Below are 18,080 nucleotides of genomic sequence, written 5' to 3'. Positions count from 1 at the left end.
TCGAGCAATTCCTCAGAGATTAATTTCTTTGTCTTAAACTCAGTTTCCCAAATGACTGAATACTTATGCCACTGAATTCCTGATACTATTTGAATAACCTTCATTAGCGTGATTGATTTTAAGCTAAGATAAATTCCTACCCTTCTCTATTCAGATATACACCTTGGGTTTTGGAATCTATTTTGACCTTAACAGGTATATGTTTCCATCTATCTCTCTTGAGCATAATGTTGATATTTAAGAAAAGGCATTAATTGTTACTTAGGGATAGTTTGTGTAGATCAAATTTTTCAACTGCTAACGTCACTGTAGGGTATTTGATCAGTACAGTGGTCTTTGCAAGCAGGTCAGGCACATGCCTGACCATGGCATTCTAGGGAGTCTGGGAGAAGTTTGGGGGCTCCAAGTTCATTTTCATCCCTCTGTTTTTAACCTCTAGCCTAACCCAGGCTCTCTGCTGCTCAATTTCAAAAGAAACTCTATCTGAAGATGTAGGTTCTTGACTTCATGGGGGTGGGGAAGGGAAGTCAGGATCTGCCAATTTTGCACACAGACATTTTGCCAACTGTTTTCTGACCTGTGCTTCAACTCTACCTTTTCTGTAATGGACTCGTTCAGAGAATTTGTGGGGCAAGTGTTCCTCACTTTTAATTGGTCTTTCCTCTGCAGGCACTTTAAATTAACTTCCTTTGCCCACTAAGTGAAACTTTTAAAATGAATTCAACTTTCTTGTCTAATGAGTGCTTTCTTATTCTGTCTTTCTTTCGGATGAATAGCTTTATGTCTCTAACGTTCTTTAGTGTGGTTTCAAGGAGAAGGGAAGATAAATGCTTGTGGTCAATCTACTACATTTAACCTGGATTCCAGGCATGATTTTAGACCTTATCCTCTATGCCGCTTCTCCCAGTGTATTTAATGGGGTGTTCATAGATCTTGAAAAGGAAGAGTGGTTCTATGTTCAAAAAAGTTTGAAAAAAACTGGTTTAAACCCAGTGAAACAATTTTGTTTTTGTTTTTATTTTTTCCCTGTAAGGCTTTTAGGATCTTTTAATGTATCATGATTTGATGATCCATAGAGTGGAGGTGTATACAGTCTTTCCCCCACAACAGAACCTGTTTTCACCAGGCTGAACATTTAACCATAATGTAAGAAATGCTAATTGAGGCAGTTCAAAATCCTTCTTAGCCTGGATCTTAAAAGTTGCTAAGAAGAGACAAACCCAGAAATACAGGTTTATTATAATATAAAGAACATGAGGTAGTGGTAGGTCAGCGTTTCTTTTATTCATACTGACATTCTATTTCCAGTACTTCCAAGACAGGGATGTATAGCTGCCTCATGGAATCATAATACTAGTTCAAGAAAGAATGACTAATGTTCTTTTTGTTCACCTACCATTTAATTATTCATCTTAAGAGAGTGAATCTGATTGAGCTGATGTTACCACCATTCAACATAGGGTGTCCCTTTGGAACAGGATTTTGTAACAAACCATCTCAGAGAAAGCTGGGCTCTCTCATGGCCAATGAATATGTTCTCACCAGGCACTGATATCTAACTGAATCAGTTAGTAGAAAAGGCTAGGATTCATTTGGAGATCATGGAATGAGCACTTAATCATTTTATGCAGAAAGAACAGTCTGGAACCGCTTTTGTTAAAGGGGGTGTAAGAATGGTAGTTGTGAAAGTTTCTGTGACTCCTTTTCAGTATGGCATCATTGAAAAATTCTGAATGACATCACATTTGGAATATAGAAACATAATCTTGGTAGGGACATGAAAGGATAGATTGGACTAGTTGCCACTGGAGGCTCTAAGATGAAAACATTACAATAGTCTAGGGCAAATAAATGCTAAGGATAGAGACCCTCTCCACCTTGTTCATCTACCAGCACCCTACCAACTACTTACCAATGTCCAATGATCTGATCCTCTTGCGTATTTTTGCGTTATCATGGACCTTGCTCCAATCGTCCTACTTCCTTCTGTATTTTCAACCTATTCCTTGCTATTGCCCCATCTGTTCAATAAACATGGCTAAGTTTTTTCTCCTATTAACAGCCACTAGACCACTTTTTCCTTCTAAATCCAATATCTTTTTCCCTTTTAAAATTTTTGCTTGTTGAAAGGATTTATCAAACCCTTTTCCTCATTTCCTAAACCTCTTCAATCTATTGTTGTCTAATTCCTGCCCCCAATATTTTACTGAAACTGTTCTTAATATGGTCAGAGAGGACCCTACGAATACCAAAAACAATGTATATTTTGAAATTCTTACCTTAATAGATCTTTTACATTTGGCAATGTTGACCATGTCCCAATCTCTCCTTGCAAATTTTTACTCCTTGGCTTCCCAAGACACTACACACTATTAGAGTTTTCCTGCTTGTTTTCTGAATTTGAGTGTTCCTATTTCTCCCAACTTTGCTTACATATTCTGATTCCGAGATTTCCTTTTTTCAGCCCACAGCTTTTCTTAACTCTACTCACTTTTCCTGGATGATCTATTTTCATTGTTTTGAATATCATCAAGATTTATGATGACTCTCAAATCTTTGTCTCCAGCCCCAACCTGTCCCTCAAGCTTCAAACTTGTACAGCCAACTGCCTGTTAGTGATCTCCACCTGGATGTCCTGAAGGCATTTCAAACAAAACATGTTCAAAACTGAACTCATCATCTTTTCCCTAAGCTGGTACCTTCTTAAGTATTCTCTGTCTCAATTGTGGGTTCAGCTCTCTAATCAGTCACCCAAAATAGGAGTCATCTTTGATACTTCCCACTCCCTCATGCCACAAGTAAGATCTATAGATATAAAATAAGGCTTGAATTTGTTCATTTCTCTTTTGTGCTTATTGTCCCTCTCCTGATTTGGGTCTTTATCTCTTCCCACTTGATTTCTGAAAAAGTCTCCTAAATTCCCCCTAACATAGTCCTCTTCAAAACTTCCCTCCTAAGCAGCACCATCTCATCACACCTCTTTTTAAAGCCTTGCTATGGTTCTTCATCACCTACAGGATAAACTATAAGCTCTTAATATGATCTGTTCCTAGCCTACTTTTCTAGTACCTATTTGCACTTGATGCTCTATAATATACAGAATTAATTGTGATTCCCTGCTAAATATCATGTCATTTCAGAACTTTTGTTCACATTGTCCATGGTATTGGATTGGCTTTCATTCCACCACTCCCATTTTATTTTGACTGGGACCTATTCATCCTTTAAGAATCAACTTGGTCATTTCTTCAAAGTGAGGTTCACTCAATCCCTATGCCATTTGGATTAGGTTAGGTGCCCCTTCTTAGTGTTACTATAATATCCTTATGCATACCTAGAAAATGCCATTTACCCTATTGTTCATAATATTGGTTTTTATGTATCCTCCTCCCATCCATCAACTGCAGTGTCTTGATGGCAGAGTATGTCTTGCTTATTTTTTCATCACTATAAGAATTGTACTCATGAAACAAATTTTGGACAATAAATACAAAATAAACAAGGTCAAGGCAACTGGAAAAGAGTATAGGGAAAAGACTTGGAGAATATTTAGAAGGTGAACAGGATTTGCTAACTGGTTGGCTTAGGGCTGTCTTGGGGTTGGAGAAACACAAGGAGCCAGGGGTTTGTTCTAGTTGGTAGATGGTAATTCAATACAACAAATTAGAGAATGCCAGAGAAGAAGGGCTACTGATGGAATACTCAGTTTGAGGTGCTAATGGGAGTCCTAAGAGGTGTTCTCCTAGCTCATTTTACATTTGGTATAATGCTTACATAGAAAAGATACAAAAATATCTGTTGAATTAAATTGTTACTGCTAATTTATTAAAAATAACCATGCTGATGATTAAAATCTGGAATCTGCTGTATCAGCTAATTACATTTGGATCACTTGTCCTTTACTTCCTCCTAAAAGCCATACTTCTATTTTTTAACATAGATGAATTTAAAGGGTTTTAAAAAAATTGTGTTCAGATAATAAACTTTTAAAGTTTGAAGAAGAAAGACTTTAGGCTCACAATATAGAAAGAAGACATTTCTTATCCAGATAATACTTTGCTTCTTTAATTAAGATTAAATTAAAAAGTATAAGATGAAGATTAAATAATTATGAGACATGATCCCTGACAAAGAACCCCAAATCCTTTCTTTTCTTCTTTCTATGGTGCCAGAGTTGACAGCAAGTTGCTGCTCTTGGTGCTGGTTGGTTCTGCCAGAGAATTTTTGTTAACTGAGTCTAAGCTTTAGCTACATCTGCCAGAAAGCAGAGCTATGTAATGTCTGGACAACCAATTCGAGTAATGAATATTTCTATAATGATTGCTTGTGGATTTGCCCCTTCTGCAGCCAGTTTGGGGCTGATAAGCTTATCACACCCATTCCAGGTTTTTGTTTATTCACAGTAGTTGCTGGCCACATCATTAAAGGCCCCATCCACCTCTCTCGGGCAAGAGCAACCTGGATCCTGTTTGTTGTCCTTTATAAATATTGGGAAAACAAGATTCCATTTCCACCATAAAGAGAAATACCTGATTTTATAATCAGCAGGAAAAATTTACTCAAAATCTAGGCACACCAGTTGGGAAATTGTTTATAGATTTGTGGTGCCAACATATTCTCTCTTGATGCCTTGATAGATGAAAGAGATACATCAAGCCTTTTAATCTTACCTAGTATAAAGAACTCACTGAATCAGGTGTGTTATGTCTGTAGAAGAACTCTGACTACAAACCAAAGAGCAAACATCAAGGTCTTACTATAATGATTATACCAATCCTCCTCAGGTATCTGTGAAATTTCTATGGGAGTGGTTTAATTGAATGGCAGAAAGTAAAAGGCCCCCAAACCAAATTTTTGTGATTCTAATATAGCTGATGTCGATTCCTGCTATTATTGTATGGCATATTTTCTTTGCAGGCTTATAAGATCACAAGAGTACAAAAGGAAAAATGGTTAGCAACAGAATTTCTGCCCTTTAATATGTTCCATGAGACCAGTAATCAATTTTTTCCTGGCTTGCTACATTATCATCAAACCATCCTTTACAAGGTACTTTAGGTTTTTTTATTGTTTATAATAAGCTAACAGTGATTTAAGATGTTGGGTGATGATTTAGAGAGATTATAAAACATCAGTGTCAGCACTAGAAACTTCCTGAGGTACAAATGGCACACATTGTTCAAGAGTTAAGCAACAATTATGCTTAAGTGATGAATAGGCTTAGAGACTGTGGGGAAAGAGGTCGGTTGAGAAAGATGATCTAATCAGTTCTGCATTCTTACTGGAAAGGCAAATTCTCCCAGAAGCATAGTTCAGTTCAAATACTTTAAAGTGGATACCACTTCTCTAGAATGAACTGAGATAATGAGGGGGAAGCCTATATGGCTTGCCATCAAGACAGTATACATTAGAACTAGAGTTAAGAATATGTAAATTGCACACAAAAATTTTCAAATCAAAGAAATGAAATTATTTTACCTGCACACTTAAATCACTATTATGCAAATCAAGGATTACTTTTATTAGTAATAATTATAAATCAACAACCAAGTTCTGATGGTTCAAAGGGTTTTTTTTTTTTGCATGTGTGGTTCTCAAATTCGTTGACTATTAGTGCAAACTGGTTGATGGTGGTGTGGCAGGAGATACATGTGATGCAATCATGTGGGAAAGACATCTTCTGTTTTTAATTGGAGCCATGCTGGAAATCATTGGAGGATATCGCCTTTTTAGATTTCCAGAGCACTAAAGCCAAAAAAGAAAAACAGACACCATCCCCCCAAAATGCTAATTGAAGACACATTATGTAAAAATAAACAAATAAGTAATTAAGTCAGTAAACAAGCCAACCTTTCCTAAAAGAGGCAAACACAATCTGTATATTATCTTTCAATGTCCCTGTTTTCTGTGGGTTTGGCAGCCTTTGGCTTGCTTTTGTGGCCAACTGTGATCCTGGGCTGGCTCAGCTGCAAGGTCATTGTTTCTCCCTCTTCCTGGATACCAACTCTTGACTCCTTGCAAATAAGAAAGAGACTCTAAGGGAGGTATATTTTCTTGTGGAAGAAACAAATAGACACACTATCTTACAGTTTAAAATCTGTTCTGCAACAGCATGGCCAAGCTTTTAACTACTAGATCAAAACTTAAAAATGTCATGCCAACTGTATTCTCTACTGTGGCTGCAGGATCTAGCTCTCTGAAATGCAATTCCATTGGTCAGACAAATGGATAATGACTCCATCAGTAGAAAATACAGAAGAACCAATGCAATCTCAATAACTTTTTGTTATCTATAAGAATCTGGGGACCAAGGTGGATTTTGACAGTCAGCTAAGGACTAAGAAACAGAATCAGAAGGAACCTTTAGTTGTGACCCAAAAATCAGTGCACTAATGAATGCACACTGACTTACAAAGGGTAAGAAAGAATGAGTGAATTAATATTTGATAGGTTGACACAATGAACTCTCTCCATCTCAGTTTCAGCTGAAGTTCCTGAGACCTAGGCAAAGCAACAGTGGCCAGGTAACCTCACATTCCAAAACAATGTCTGGACTACCTAGGCAGGACTTGCAGCAGTGTGGATAAAATCTGTTTTGAAAATACTTGCATCATTAGAAGACTTGGGAGACAAAGAAGAAGGAAGAGAGAAAATTTCTATGTGACAGAACTTCTAAGTGCTCTGTGATTTGCCTTTCCCCTGGGGAGTTGCTTCACACTTCCTTTTAAACCAAGTGAAGGGAGGGTTTCAGGAGACCAACTTGGAGAACTCAACATGGGGATTTGGGAGGCTTAAGAACTTGTATGAGAAATTATGGCTATAAGCAGATTTAAGGTCTCAGAGAGTGAGAATGAAAGTGAGAGAGGGAAAGAGAGAGAGAGGACTGAGGTGGGAGCTGTGTTCTAATAATGGCACAGCAAAAGGATTCATGATGCCAAGGGACCAGGGAAGGAATTAGGCTGCACATGAGTTAATGTCAAAGGGTCCCGGTGGGGAGTGAGGGGGGTATCTTCAATGATAAAAGCATCACAAAAAAGAATTAACATGCTATACCCAGAGAGCACATTGTGGGATTATGCTTGCTCCAGTGAAGTAAGACCTTTCTTGTCCTTTGAATTCCCTCCCTACCCTTAACCAGTGCAGGAAGAAGAAGAAGAACAGGAGTAGTAAAGCAAGACAGGGAAACAGGAAAGAAGCCTCCTGCTTCCACTCCCCTACTTCGGGCTTTTGACCTGAGCTAGGGGAAGGGAAAGATTTATGTAATTATGCCTCAACATTGGACAATTCTGGTATTGAAGTGACACTCTTCATATGCCTAAAAGTAATTGGATTGCTTTTATGATTTGAAACTGATGATATTATTTCATAATCTGTAACTAATGTTCCACCAAGGTATGGAGTTGTATGGGAAATCTACACATCTGTCTGATTGTTTTGAAAGTTCACAATATTTGTAACAAAAATACATTTTAAAAAAATAGTATTGGTTGGGGGAAAATACACCAAACGTAAGATAAGGAATATAGTTGTTATAATATTTTGATGATGCTCTTGCATAGTTTGTAACAAATGTTTCACACTAATGCAAAGAGTTGGTGGAGGGGCGATGTATGAGACCCCTGTGTGGTTATGTATGTTTATTTTGTAAGTTCACAAACTTTACTATACACTTATTGTTTATATGTGTTCATATGTGAATAACCAGTTACTTCAATAAAATTTTTTTTAAATGAAAAAAAATTATAGGATCTACCAAAGATTTTATATAAGAGGTAGAGAGAAAATAATCCACAGAGGGTGTGGTCAATGGAATCATAAACCCCAACAAAAAACATTCTCTTAATCTGTTCCTGTGGAGTGAACCAATTTGTAAATAGGACTTTTTTTTTAACTTTTTTTTAAATTTTATTTTTTAAATTTATTTCTCTCCCCTTCCCCCCCACTTCCCCCAGTTGTCTGCTCTCTGTGTCCATTCGCTGTGTGTTCTTCTGTGACTGCTTCTATCCTTATCAGTGGCACCGGGAATCTGTGTTTCTTTTTGTTGCGTCATTTTGTTATGTCAGCTCTCCATGTTTGTGGCGCCATTCTTGGAGAGGCTACACTTTCCTTTGCACTGCCCGGCTCTCCTTACGGGGAACACTCCTTGTGTGTGGGGCTCCCCTATACGGGGGACATCCCTGTGTGGCAGGGCACTCCTTGCACGCATCAGCACTGCACATGGGCTAGCTCCACATGGGTCAAGGAGGCCCGGGGTTTGAACTGCGGATCTTCCATGTGGTAGGCAGATGCCTTATCTATTGGGCCAAGTCCACTTCCTCAAATAGGACCTTTTGAAGATGTTATTTTTAATTGGGGTGTTGCCAAATTGAACCAGAGTATGTCTTAATCTGTATTACTGGAGGCCTTATAAAGGGAGGAAAGTGGGACACAGTCAGTAGAACCAGAAAGTGGAAGAATTCAGAATATGTAGAAGCCAGAAGTCAGAGAAAGCAACAGGAGACCAAGGGCATTGCCATGTGACAGAGGCAGAGATGCAAGTCAAGGAGTTGCAAGGACTGTAGCAAGACATCAACAGAACACTGCCAACTCTGAGAGAAAGCATGGCCTTGCTGATGCCTTAATCTGGAACTTCTGTCTCTAAAACAGTGAGCCAATAAATGCTTATGCTTGTTGTTTAAGACAACAACAAATGCTTGCTGTTTATGATAGCAGTATTTGTCATAGCAGCCCTGGCAAACTAAGACAGATGGTTTTGGAAGGTTAAGGTTGGAGGGAGAATAAAATTATTTTCTGCTATCACCTTATCAGATAAGCCTACTTAATTACTAGTTACAACAAAATCATTTTCACCACAGGGGTGGATGCAGGCACTCCTGTTATAAACCAATGGAGGAAGGGCATTCATTAGTTCAGCACATCAAATAGGCTTGATTTTAAAGTGGCCTCCATTGAAGATGTTTACCACCATCTTTGATGCAGATTCTAATGGAAAGGCTTGGAATCTATTAGAGAAAGCAAGTGTTCTCCATGGTTCCCATATTCCTACCAGCATTGAGGAGGGATGGTAGTTTCGAAGTATCTAAAGAAATGCTAATTTTTTTAAACGCCTAATTTTGTAGTGCCCAGAGTTGTGATTACTACCAAGTTTGGCCAAATGATAATGAATACATCATTTAATCCCTTCCTGACTTAGTTTTTTCTCACAAAATAATACTGATGATGCAATTAAAAATTCAAGAAGACATTTTAAAAAATTAAAAACTAAAAAAATCAAGCTAGAATAAATACCTCATGGAAATGACATCCACATTTCCCCTGCAGAAATTCTTTGTATCGCCCCACTGTTATAGCAAATGTATCAACCACTTCATAGCCATATTTTTTTGCAGCATCCAGAATAATCAAATTTTCTTTCCATAAATTCTGTACTTCATTCTGTTTCACAAAGCAGAACAATGAGGATATTTATTAACAGAGGATTATTGTGTGATATAACTCAGGCAGAAATCATATAAATGTCATGATTTTTAGAGAAATTGGTCATATTATGAGGTAAGAATTAATTTCGCTTGCATTTCTTATATAATGATATGTCTAAATTTTACTCAAAATATAAAAATTTATGTATATATAAATATATATATATATATATATTTTTTTGACACAGTTTTGAACTTCCCCTTGCATGAAAATAGTTAGGTTTATTGCCCACAAAAATAAAATACCACCTTGATTACATATTAAATGGACATCCTCCTGTCTTTTCAATTCCCAGGAGTCCCCTGCGTCATGACTGTGATTGCACAGAAACCTGGGCTGCCTGTAAACCCTTCCTTGCTTGAGCAAGAGCAGCTGTTTTTCTTACCTGTGGGCATTGTCTTTCTCTTCTTTTCTGAGACTTCCATTCATTCAGTGCTAAGACAAATTTGCTATCTCCTATGAGAGCCAGTCAGAGGCTTCTAACTCCTGTCATTTTTGAATATTCAACCAGATGAAAAAGTAATGATACTACTTCAAAGATTCTTTTTTAAAAGTAATCAGACAGAAAGCATCGTCAAAAAGACCACTCTTTCCCAAAGGACACATTGATATTGACAGTTTCATTTGTGAATTCAGCATGAACCTAAAGAAATTAAAGCCTGTCATACAATCTTTGAAAGTGTATGAAACATTTGGGGTAAGGGACTATTCAAAGTATAATCTCTCTCGTATACCCCTCAGTTCTTTATTTATTTTTCATAGTTTGGTGCCCTCTTTATTCATTCATAAAGTCAACACACTATTTACAATTGCTTCTTGGGCTACATGTTTCCAGTAATAATTAAAATTGATTTGAAATTATAATATTTAAGAATATTATCTCTTTTGATCTGTCTGCATTATAGAGTGGTTGTATAAAGACAGCTGTATCATAGAGTGACCTTTGTGTCCTTTTTTAGACACCAGCAGAGTTCCCTATAGACAGCACAAAGCTTAAACCGTCTGGAGGAAATGGGCTTACCATTGTTAGAAAATGCACTCCATTCACTGGTAGATGAAATCCAATTCCCAAAGTTTTGATGATCACCAGGATATTGGGTAAATTTTCTCTAGAAGAAATAATCAAAATTCTAAAGTCACAAACCTAGATTGCTTTTCTAGATTTACATAACAAACACAGTGGAAGTCTTTTAAAATGTGATAATTGGAATATAAGACTAAATTAATATTTTATAGGCTTGATGTATATTAGCTTTTTCCTATACACCATTATGTGTCAGTATGTGTCAGCACTAAATCTAAATTTGGAATATTGAAGATCCATGTTGTGATTAGGCACAAAAGTATTTTTGAAATATTTTAAACTAGACTTTAAGTATTTAATTTTAAATCACAAGTTGTTCTTTAAATAAAATCTTGATAAAATTTGCCTACATCAATATGTCAATATTAACCTTTTTTTTTTTTTAAACCTAGAAGACTAATGGAAATTATTTTGGCTGAAATTTACCTCTTCAAAACCTTGTGAATAATTTGCAAGTGATTGGAGTTAAGCCACTGAACACCACCAACTACTAATACAGTCTGGTCGGTATTCTCCAGGGGATGTGATCTGAAATCCAGAAAGAAAAACAATATGTGTTGCCTTAAAACAGATGGTAAACATTTTAAGAGCATTGCCTCATGTTTCACTGAACCATATCTGGCATCCTGATCACAGGCCTCCTTGTCATTTCCAACTTGTTTTCAGCCATATTATTTGGTATCTAAGCTTTTCAGCACATTTGATGTACAGTGAACAATTACAACCACTAGCAAAACATCAGTATATTGTGGTGGTGTGCCATTCACAATAGTTCCATTGTACCTTTGCAAGAGATGCTCAAGTGCTTTTTCGAATGTTGGTCTCAATGAAGGGCTTATCCAGAACTGTGGATAGTAGGAATAACCTATCAAAGTCTTCCCACCATTGACGTTGTGATAGAATTTAGTGCCATGCACCTTCTGCCATTCTTGCAAGGTTTCATTCAGTCTTTCAATGAGATAGTACATAATCCCTCTGTTGGTTGAATCGCCAATGAAAAGAATCTATAAATCAAAGAAAAAGTATTTGTTTTCAAATTTGATGTTTATATGGTACAGGCAATAATATAAAGTAACTGTATTATTTGAATGCACAAAAACCACTGTTTAATCAAAGGACAGCCCTTGTTAAAAATTGCCTTCATTTTATTCTCCCCTCAAACCTGTTTATTTTCCTCTCTTCCCTGTTCCTAGCAATGACTTCACTGTTGACCCACTAACTCAGCTTTAAAGGTTTTTGTTTCATCATCTTTTTGCTTTTTCCTCTGTCTCTCTTGTGCTATTTATTTTCTCTCTACTCAGCTTAGAAGGCACAATATTTTTCAATGCCGTAGGAATACTCAGAGATTTTCTAGTCCAATCTCTTTATGTTATAGATGAAGAAACTGGGAATCCACAGATGTTAGCTAGCTTGATAAGTCATGCCACCATTTAAGAAAAGAGTCACAGGACTAGAACCTGATTTTCTGAACAGTGCATATGTCCCTCAGTGCATATCCCAGTGCCATTTGTTCTCCAAATGATGTCTTTCCTGCCCATCATGTCCTTTCCATTCCCACCCCACAGCCTCAAAATGTGCCTTCCTTTGTTTCTTCCTTTTGGAGAATACTGCCCTCTAATTCCGTTGATTTTATTATTATTATTATTTTTAGATACCAGGACCAGGGATTCAACCCCAGAGCTTGTATGTGGGAAGCCAACTCTCAGCCACTGAGTCACATCAGTTCCCCTCTCTAATTCAGTTTAAATATAATATTGCTGAAATAAATTTCCAAATTACCAGCTCTGGTCATCTTTTTTTTTGTGTGTGTGATAAAAAATTTTATTGGCTCCCTATTTCCTACAGAATCAGGTCTAAACTAATTAGGTTCAGTACATTTAGTAAATTCCCACTGCATATCAGGCTTTGATGGATGGAGATTTCATATAGGATACTCATTTTTAATCTTTATAGTTGTAAGGTTTGAATCATTATCTCTGTTTCACAGATGTGGAATTTGAGGCTGAGAGACTGAGGTCGTAAATCTGATAAATGGGGGACATGGGACTCAAACCAAGTTTCTTTGATTCCAAGTGCAGGGTCCATGGCCCCATCCTCTCAATGCTTCTCTCAAGTAAGCAAGTCAGACTCCTACTTTTTCACTGAACATGATTTGCACTCAACAACATCTGTTTTTCCTTGTGCTAATCCCTCTGCCTTGAAAGCTCCTCTGCAACCCCACCTATCTAAATGCTATGCAGCCTCCAGACCCTACACAAAAGTCACCTCTACCAGCAGGTCCCATCTAAAACCCTGAGCCAAAATTATCCTCTGACTTCTGTGATTTCATTATATTTTTACTTCCATTCTAGATTTTATCAGTGTCTACATTGATATGAAATTATAGCTATGTCTGCATCTTTTTTCTCATTGAGGTCAGGGTCAATTTCTAGTTTATTTCAGTTTTTCCCATTGTACCATGCATGCATTTTAAAAGTATTTATTGACTTGAAAGTCAAAGGGACTTTTGTTATAGCCAATCCCTTTTAAGGTTGTTGGATATGGTTTAATTCATTCTTTAGTTTTTTCTCTTTCTTTTGAGATTTCTTTTTGTTAGTCACGCACCATTTTTTTCTTCTAATTTTAATAGCAGCCATTGCCATTACATGTCAGGCACTTATGCATTTGTCTATCTACAATGAAATTTAGTGAAAATTTGCAAAGGCTTTTTCCATAGTAAGTGTATCCAAATAGCTGTGAGAAGTACTGCTAAAGTTTTGCCAAATTTTCCTTCACCTCAGATACTGTGATGATAAACATCATTAGCTAAACTGAATAACATAAGATGTCAAGGCCCCAGTCAGACCCTTTTGGGCAATAAAATTCCAGTGCAATAAAATAATTTTAAAAATTATTTCTGTTTACTTTTTCTGGTTTTTAAAGAGGAACTGTGAATAATCAGGAAAACTCTTAATTTCAGGTACTAGCAATTATTCAGCTCCATTAAAGTATCTTTGAGCTTGAGCTTTTAAACTAAATTGTCACTATAGATTTTCTTGTAAATCTTTCTCATTACACTACCAAGGTTTTAAGCCCCCCTAGAGTATCTCCAGGCAGACAGTAAGATCATTGGGTGTCTGTATTGTTGGGCGATAATGAGAGACAGTGAAGTTTAGAGACATCAAATCACCTGCATGTTATGGAGAGAGAAGAAAATTGTAGATTCCCAATCTTTTTTGTGGAATTATAAGATGACCCCCACCAAAGCATATAAGAGGCAATATAGGGTCATGTTTCAGAATTCTTTATTTTTTAAAGATTTATTTTTTTATTTATTTCTCTTGCCTTCCCCCCCCCCACCCAGTTGTCTGCTCTTTGTGTCCATTTGCTGTGTGTTCTTCTGTGTCCGCTTCTATTCTTGTCAGCGGCCTAGAAATCTGTGTCTCATTTTGTTGTTGTTGTTGTTGCATCATCTTGCTGCATCAACTCTCCATGTATGCGGCGCCACTCCTAGGCAGGCTGGACTTTCTTTCACACTGGACAGCTCTCCTTATGGGGCACACCCCTTGCACGTGGGGCTCCCCTACGCAAGGGACACCCCTGCGTGGCTCGGCACTCCTTGCGGGCATCAGCACTGCACATGGGCCAGCTCCACACGGGTCAAGGAGGTCCTGGGTTTGAACCCTGGACCTCCCATGTGGTAGGCAGATGCTCTATCAGTTGAGCCAAGTCCGCTTCCCCAGAATTCTTAGGTGTTACCTTTTATTAATTAGAGAGTCTCAGACAACTTCTTTGACTTCTATGATTGTGCATCTTCATTATTTATAAAGTAGAGAAAATAATAGCACTACCTCATAGAACTTCAATGGGAATTTAACTACTTATTCCTTGACACATGTAATCACACAGTAAATGTGAGCTAGCATTAAGGTAGGAAAGACAAGCAGCATTTTTGAGTGCTTTGAATTTGCCCTGCAGAGCATTAGACACTTTAGATTTAATAGCTTGTTTAGAGAAAATGTCTGATGGGAAATATCTAAGTTAAAACAGTCGCAACCCTGCCCTACTAGTTCTGACCCCCAGCAGGACCTGTAGGGTCCATGGGGAAACTGAGGCTCTGGATGGAGAACTGGAAGGAAGATCACCAGTTCAAGCAAACCAACACTCATAACAGGTCCTTGGTGTCTCCATTGCTGATTAGTGAGTAGCGAAGAGCTACACAGTCAGCAGAATGAGGCGCCACCACCATCATTTGCAGAAGAAATTCTAGACTGCACAAAAAGCGTATTTTTCTACCCTAGTAGAAAACAGCTCTGGGAAGAGTATATTCTCTAAAGGAATTTGATCCTGGTACTTTTCCACTGGATGGAAATAATGGAATATAACTAAAATGAAACTGTAGTTTTTATTTTAACGTTGATTGTTCTGTTGGTAAAGCTGTTTTTGCAAGAGGTTAATTGGCATTCCTAACTAAAATATTTCAAACTTGAAAGTCTCAGCTATTTGAAATGCACACACACAATTAAAAATATTAATTAAAGAGTGATTCTTTTCAGGCACATAATTCATATTTGATCTTTATATCTTTTAGACCATTTGAATTTGTTGAAATTAAAAAAAATAAATGGATAGATTAGTTGTTTTACAAGGATAAATTGCTCTTTAAAAGGCCTAAATAACCATAACGATCACTTATGAGTAGCCATTCAATTTATAAATAACTCTTCTCTCCACGTCAAAAGATTGTCTAACACTAGCATGCGCAGGTATTGGTTGGCGCAACATCAAACAGAAAAAAATGGGACCACTAAATAGAAATGGTCTGTAGGCATATCTAAAACTAATCAAACTTTAGTAATAAAAAATTGAAATCTATATTTTCCCCCTACCAAAGTATCAAAGATTTAAAAAGCCCCAATGATATTAAGAGTTCAGGGAAATAGATCCACTTATATACTACTGTAAGCACCATGAAGGCAGGTTTTTTATCTTTTTTTTTGTAATTTTGAATCGCCAGTTCCCAGATTAGTGCCTACTGCAAAATAGGTTCTCACTAACCATTTGTTAAATGAATTGTTAGCTTGCTGTTGGGTGTATAAGTCAGCAGAATTTTTATTAATTTCACTTCTAGGAAATATTTAAAGATGTTCATGAAAATAATTTTAAAAGCAAAACAAATTGTAAGCAGTACAACATATGGCTAGTTCTTTATATTAAGGTGTAATCATACACTTGAGTTATTTTCAGCTTTTAACAATGATATTATAACATGAATAAAGGCCCTGGAAAGTTAATAGTGATTATTTTGAAGTAGTAAGAGTGAGAGTTTCCTTCTTTGCTTTTCTAAAATGAACATGTAGTGGCTTTTAATAAGGAAAACAAACCCTAAGCATTGGCAGCAGCAGCAACAACCAATCCATTTTGCTAAAAAGTTTTTTTGGAAAAGTCTTTTAGAATTTTGTACTAATCAACTTAAATAAACATGATTTCTGTTTACGAACAATGGCTTAGATTCAGGATTAAGAATTTGTTCAATAAATCCATCATAGTAATAATGCTAATTATATTTTGGATTCCTTTAGCAATATTATTCCAAAGAGTGAATCACATTTTCCTGTGTAGCATCTCTTTTCTGGTCCTGTGACGCAGTGAGGTGAACCTGTCTCCAACACAGGTGGGCCCTGGAGAGGACAGAAACATCTGTGGTCTGGATGTGTCACGAGAAGCTCATCCTCAGGAGGCTAAGGTATATTTGGAAGAGTTTTACATCTCTCCATACAGTGTGAACCATGGCAAAGCATATAGGAGCAGGTGTTTTTAACACTTTTTCATTCCATCATGGACCACAGGACCTAGGATCACATCACATTCTAGGCTTTACTAAATCTTGGAGCTCACTTTTAAAAAAATAGAGTCATAAAACAGTTTAATTGTCTTAATTTCCATTTCCAGTTTCCCACTATGACAGTCCCTATAATTAATAGGCTAAGTGATATAACAAATAGAACAAAAAATATATAATGGTGAAAAAAAACTGAAGCTGATTGTTCTCTTAGGAAAACAGTCCAAGGTGGTTCCAGGCAGGTTTATGTGTGAGGGCGGGGCAGAGAGGTCATCTAGGGTTCAGGCTGATGGGACTGTGCCTTCATCAATTATTACTTACAAGGACTCCCTAGGCATTAATATCCAGCCTGGAGGAAGGTATAAAGAACTGCCAGGTTTTCTATGGGTTATACCTGGACGTAGGTACATGTACTGTCACTCACATTCCAGTGGTAAGAACTTTGTGACATGTCCACACACCTAATTTCAAGATTCAGTGGAAATGTAGTCAAGTTGAGTGCAGAAGAAGAGGAAATTCATTTGATGAACAGTTAGCCAATCTTTACCACATTCCCCTACATCCTCAGGCTTCCTGGGAGAAAAGTAATCCTTAATTCAGATCTTTCTACCTGAGAATTTGCTAGAGTGAGAATTGTATGAAAAGTTAAAATTCATATGTTGCATAAAAGGAATTCTATTCTTAGAGAAATATATTCCAGGAAAAGTAATAGCAAGAAATATAATTTGTTGGTATTAATATAACTAAAACTTTGGGAACTTCTGATTTAAATATACAATGAAATGATATTTTATTCCATTTTATTTCATCAAGAATGAAGGGAACTAATGAGGATAATATGTAGACATGTATATATTCCCGTCTATAGCCTCTTTTCTCCAGAATCACCATACGAAACAAGAACCTAGTTAGTAAATAATGTTATGAGGAAATATAAGGAGAGGGCTTGGATGCCATCTGAGTTGAGTCAACACAAAGGTACTGAGCTGTCTGGAACTTGTTAACCTTCAGATTCATCTGATTTGGTGAGGCTGGGAAACAACTGTCTATGTAGAATCAATAGACAGAAAATTGCTCCCCTTTTTTTTTTTCTGTCACTTCTTTCTTTGCTCTCTTTCCTCCTGCATAGGTCCTATCTTCAATATTCACAGAAGTGTTTGCAGATCCCAACACAGGACTCCACTCAATAGAGAGGAACCTGTGTCAACCTTCCAAGAAAGGACATGATATTAGAGTATTTATCAGTCTAGGTAATGCCTGCTTACTGGAGAATTCTTACAAAAGGCAGGAGGAAAGTTTCATTCTTTAGGTCTGGTCCAGCACCAAGCACAGCCTATGTGTTTAGACAGCTCCAGAGTGATACTGATGAGCTCCAAAATTGAGAAATACTGCTCTTAAAAGATAAATATCATTTTCTAAATGAAGAAAAGGATAGTTTAACTTTAATATGATGCTGAGACTGATCAGATGTCTACTCATACTTAGGCAACAATGAAAATCTAGTTGCAATTTATAACTCAACAAAGCATTCTCTGTGAGCAGTAGTGAATGTTTTCCAGTGATGCATTTTAATTAAATTGGCTATAGGTTAACAAATAAATTGCTGTTTTGAGTCAAAAACAAATATAAGATTGACATTTACACAAATCTCTCTCATTTATTAACACATGAACTTTGGAGAAAAAAATAAGGGAA

At 36.9% G+C, this 18,080-nt stretch overlaps 1 protein-coding gene across 13 annotated transcripts in view; it reads right to left on the bottom strand.

Annotated features, from left to right (window-relative positions):
* The window catches only part of CPED1 (cadherin like and PC-esterase domain containing 1), a 290,477-nt gene that overhangs the window by 11,075 nt on the left and 261,322 nt on the right, over nt 1-18,080 (bottom strand). For 7 of the 13 annotated variants that reach the window (XM_058297272.2, XM_058297273.2, XM_058297281.2 and 4 more), the window contains 4 exons: nt 11,348-11,568; nt 10,991-11,092; nt 10,502-10,589; nt 9,289-9,435 (listed from right to left, as the gene is read on the bottom strand). In XM_058297272.2, coding sequence (XP_058153255.1) covers nt 9,289-9,435; nt 10,502-10,589; nt 10,991-11,092; nt 11,348-11,568 — 558 coding nt within the window. Of the gene's footprint in view, nt 1-5,850; nt 6,015-9,288; nt 9,436-10,501; nt 10,590-10,990; nt 11,093-11,347; nt 11,569-18,080 lie in introns of all 13 variants that reach the window. The other 6 variants (XM_058297280.1, XM_058297278.2, XM_058297279.2 and 3 more) reach the window with 2 other exon arrangements.

The sequence above is a fragment of the Dasypus novemcinctus genome, chromosome 5, assembly GCF_030445035.2.
Source record: "Dasypus novemcinctus isolate mDasNov1 chromosome 5, mDasNov1.1.hap2, whole genome shotgun sequence".
Lineage (NCBI taxonomy): Eukaryota > Metazoa > Chordata > Mammalia > Cingulata > Dasypodidae > Dasypus > Dasypus novemcinctus.
Note: the sequence above shows the minus strand (reverse complement) of the source record. Positions and strands in the feature narration are given on the sequence as shown.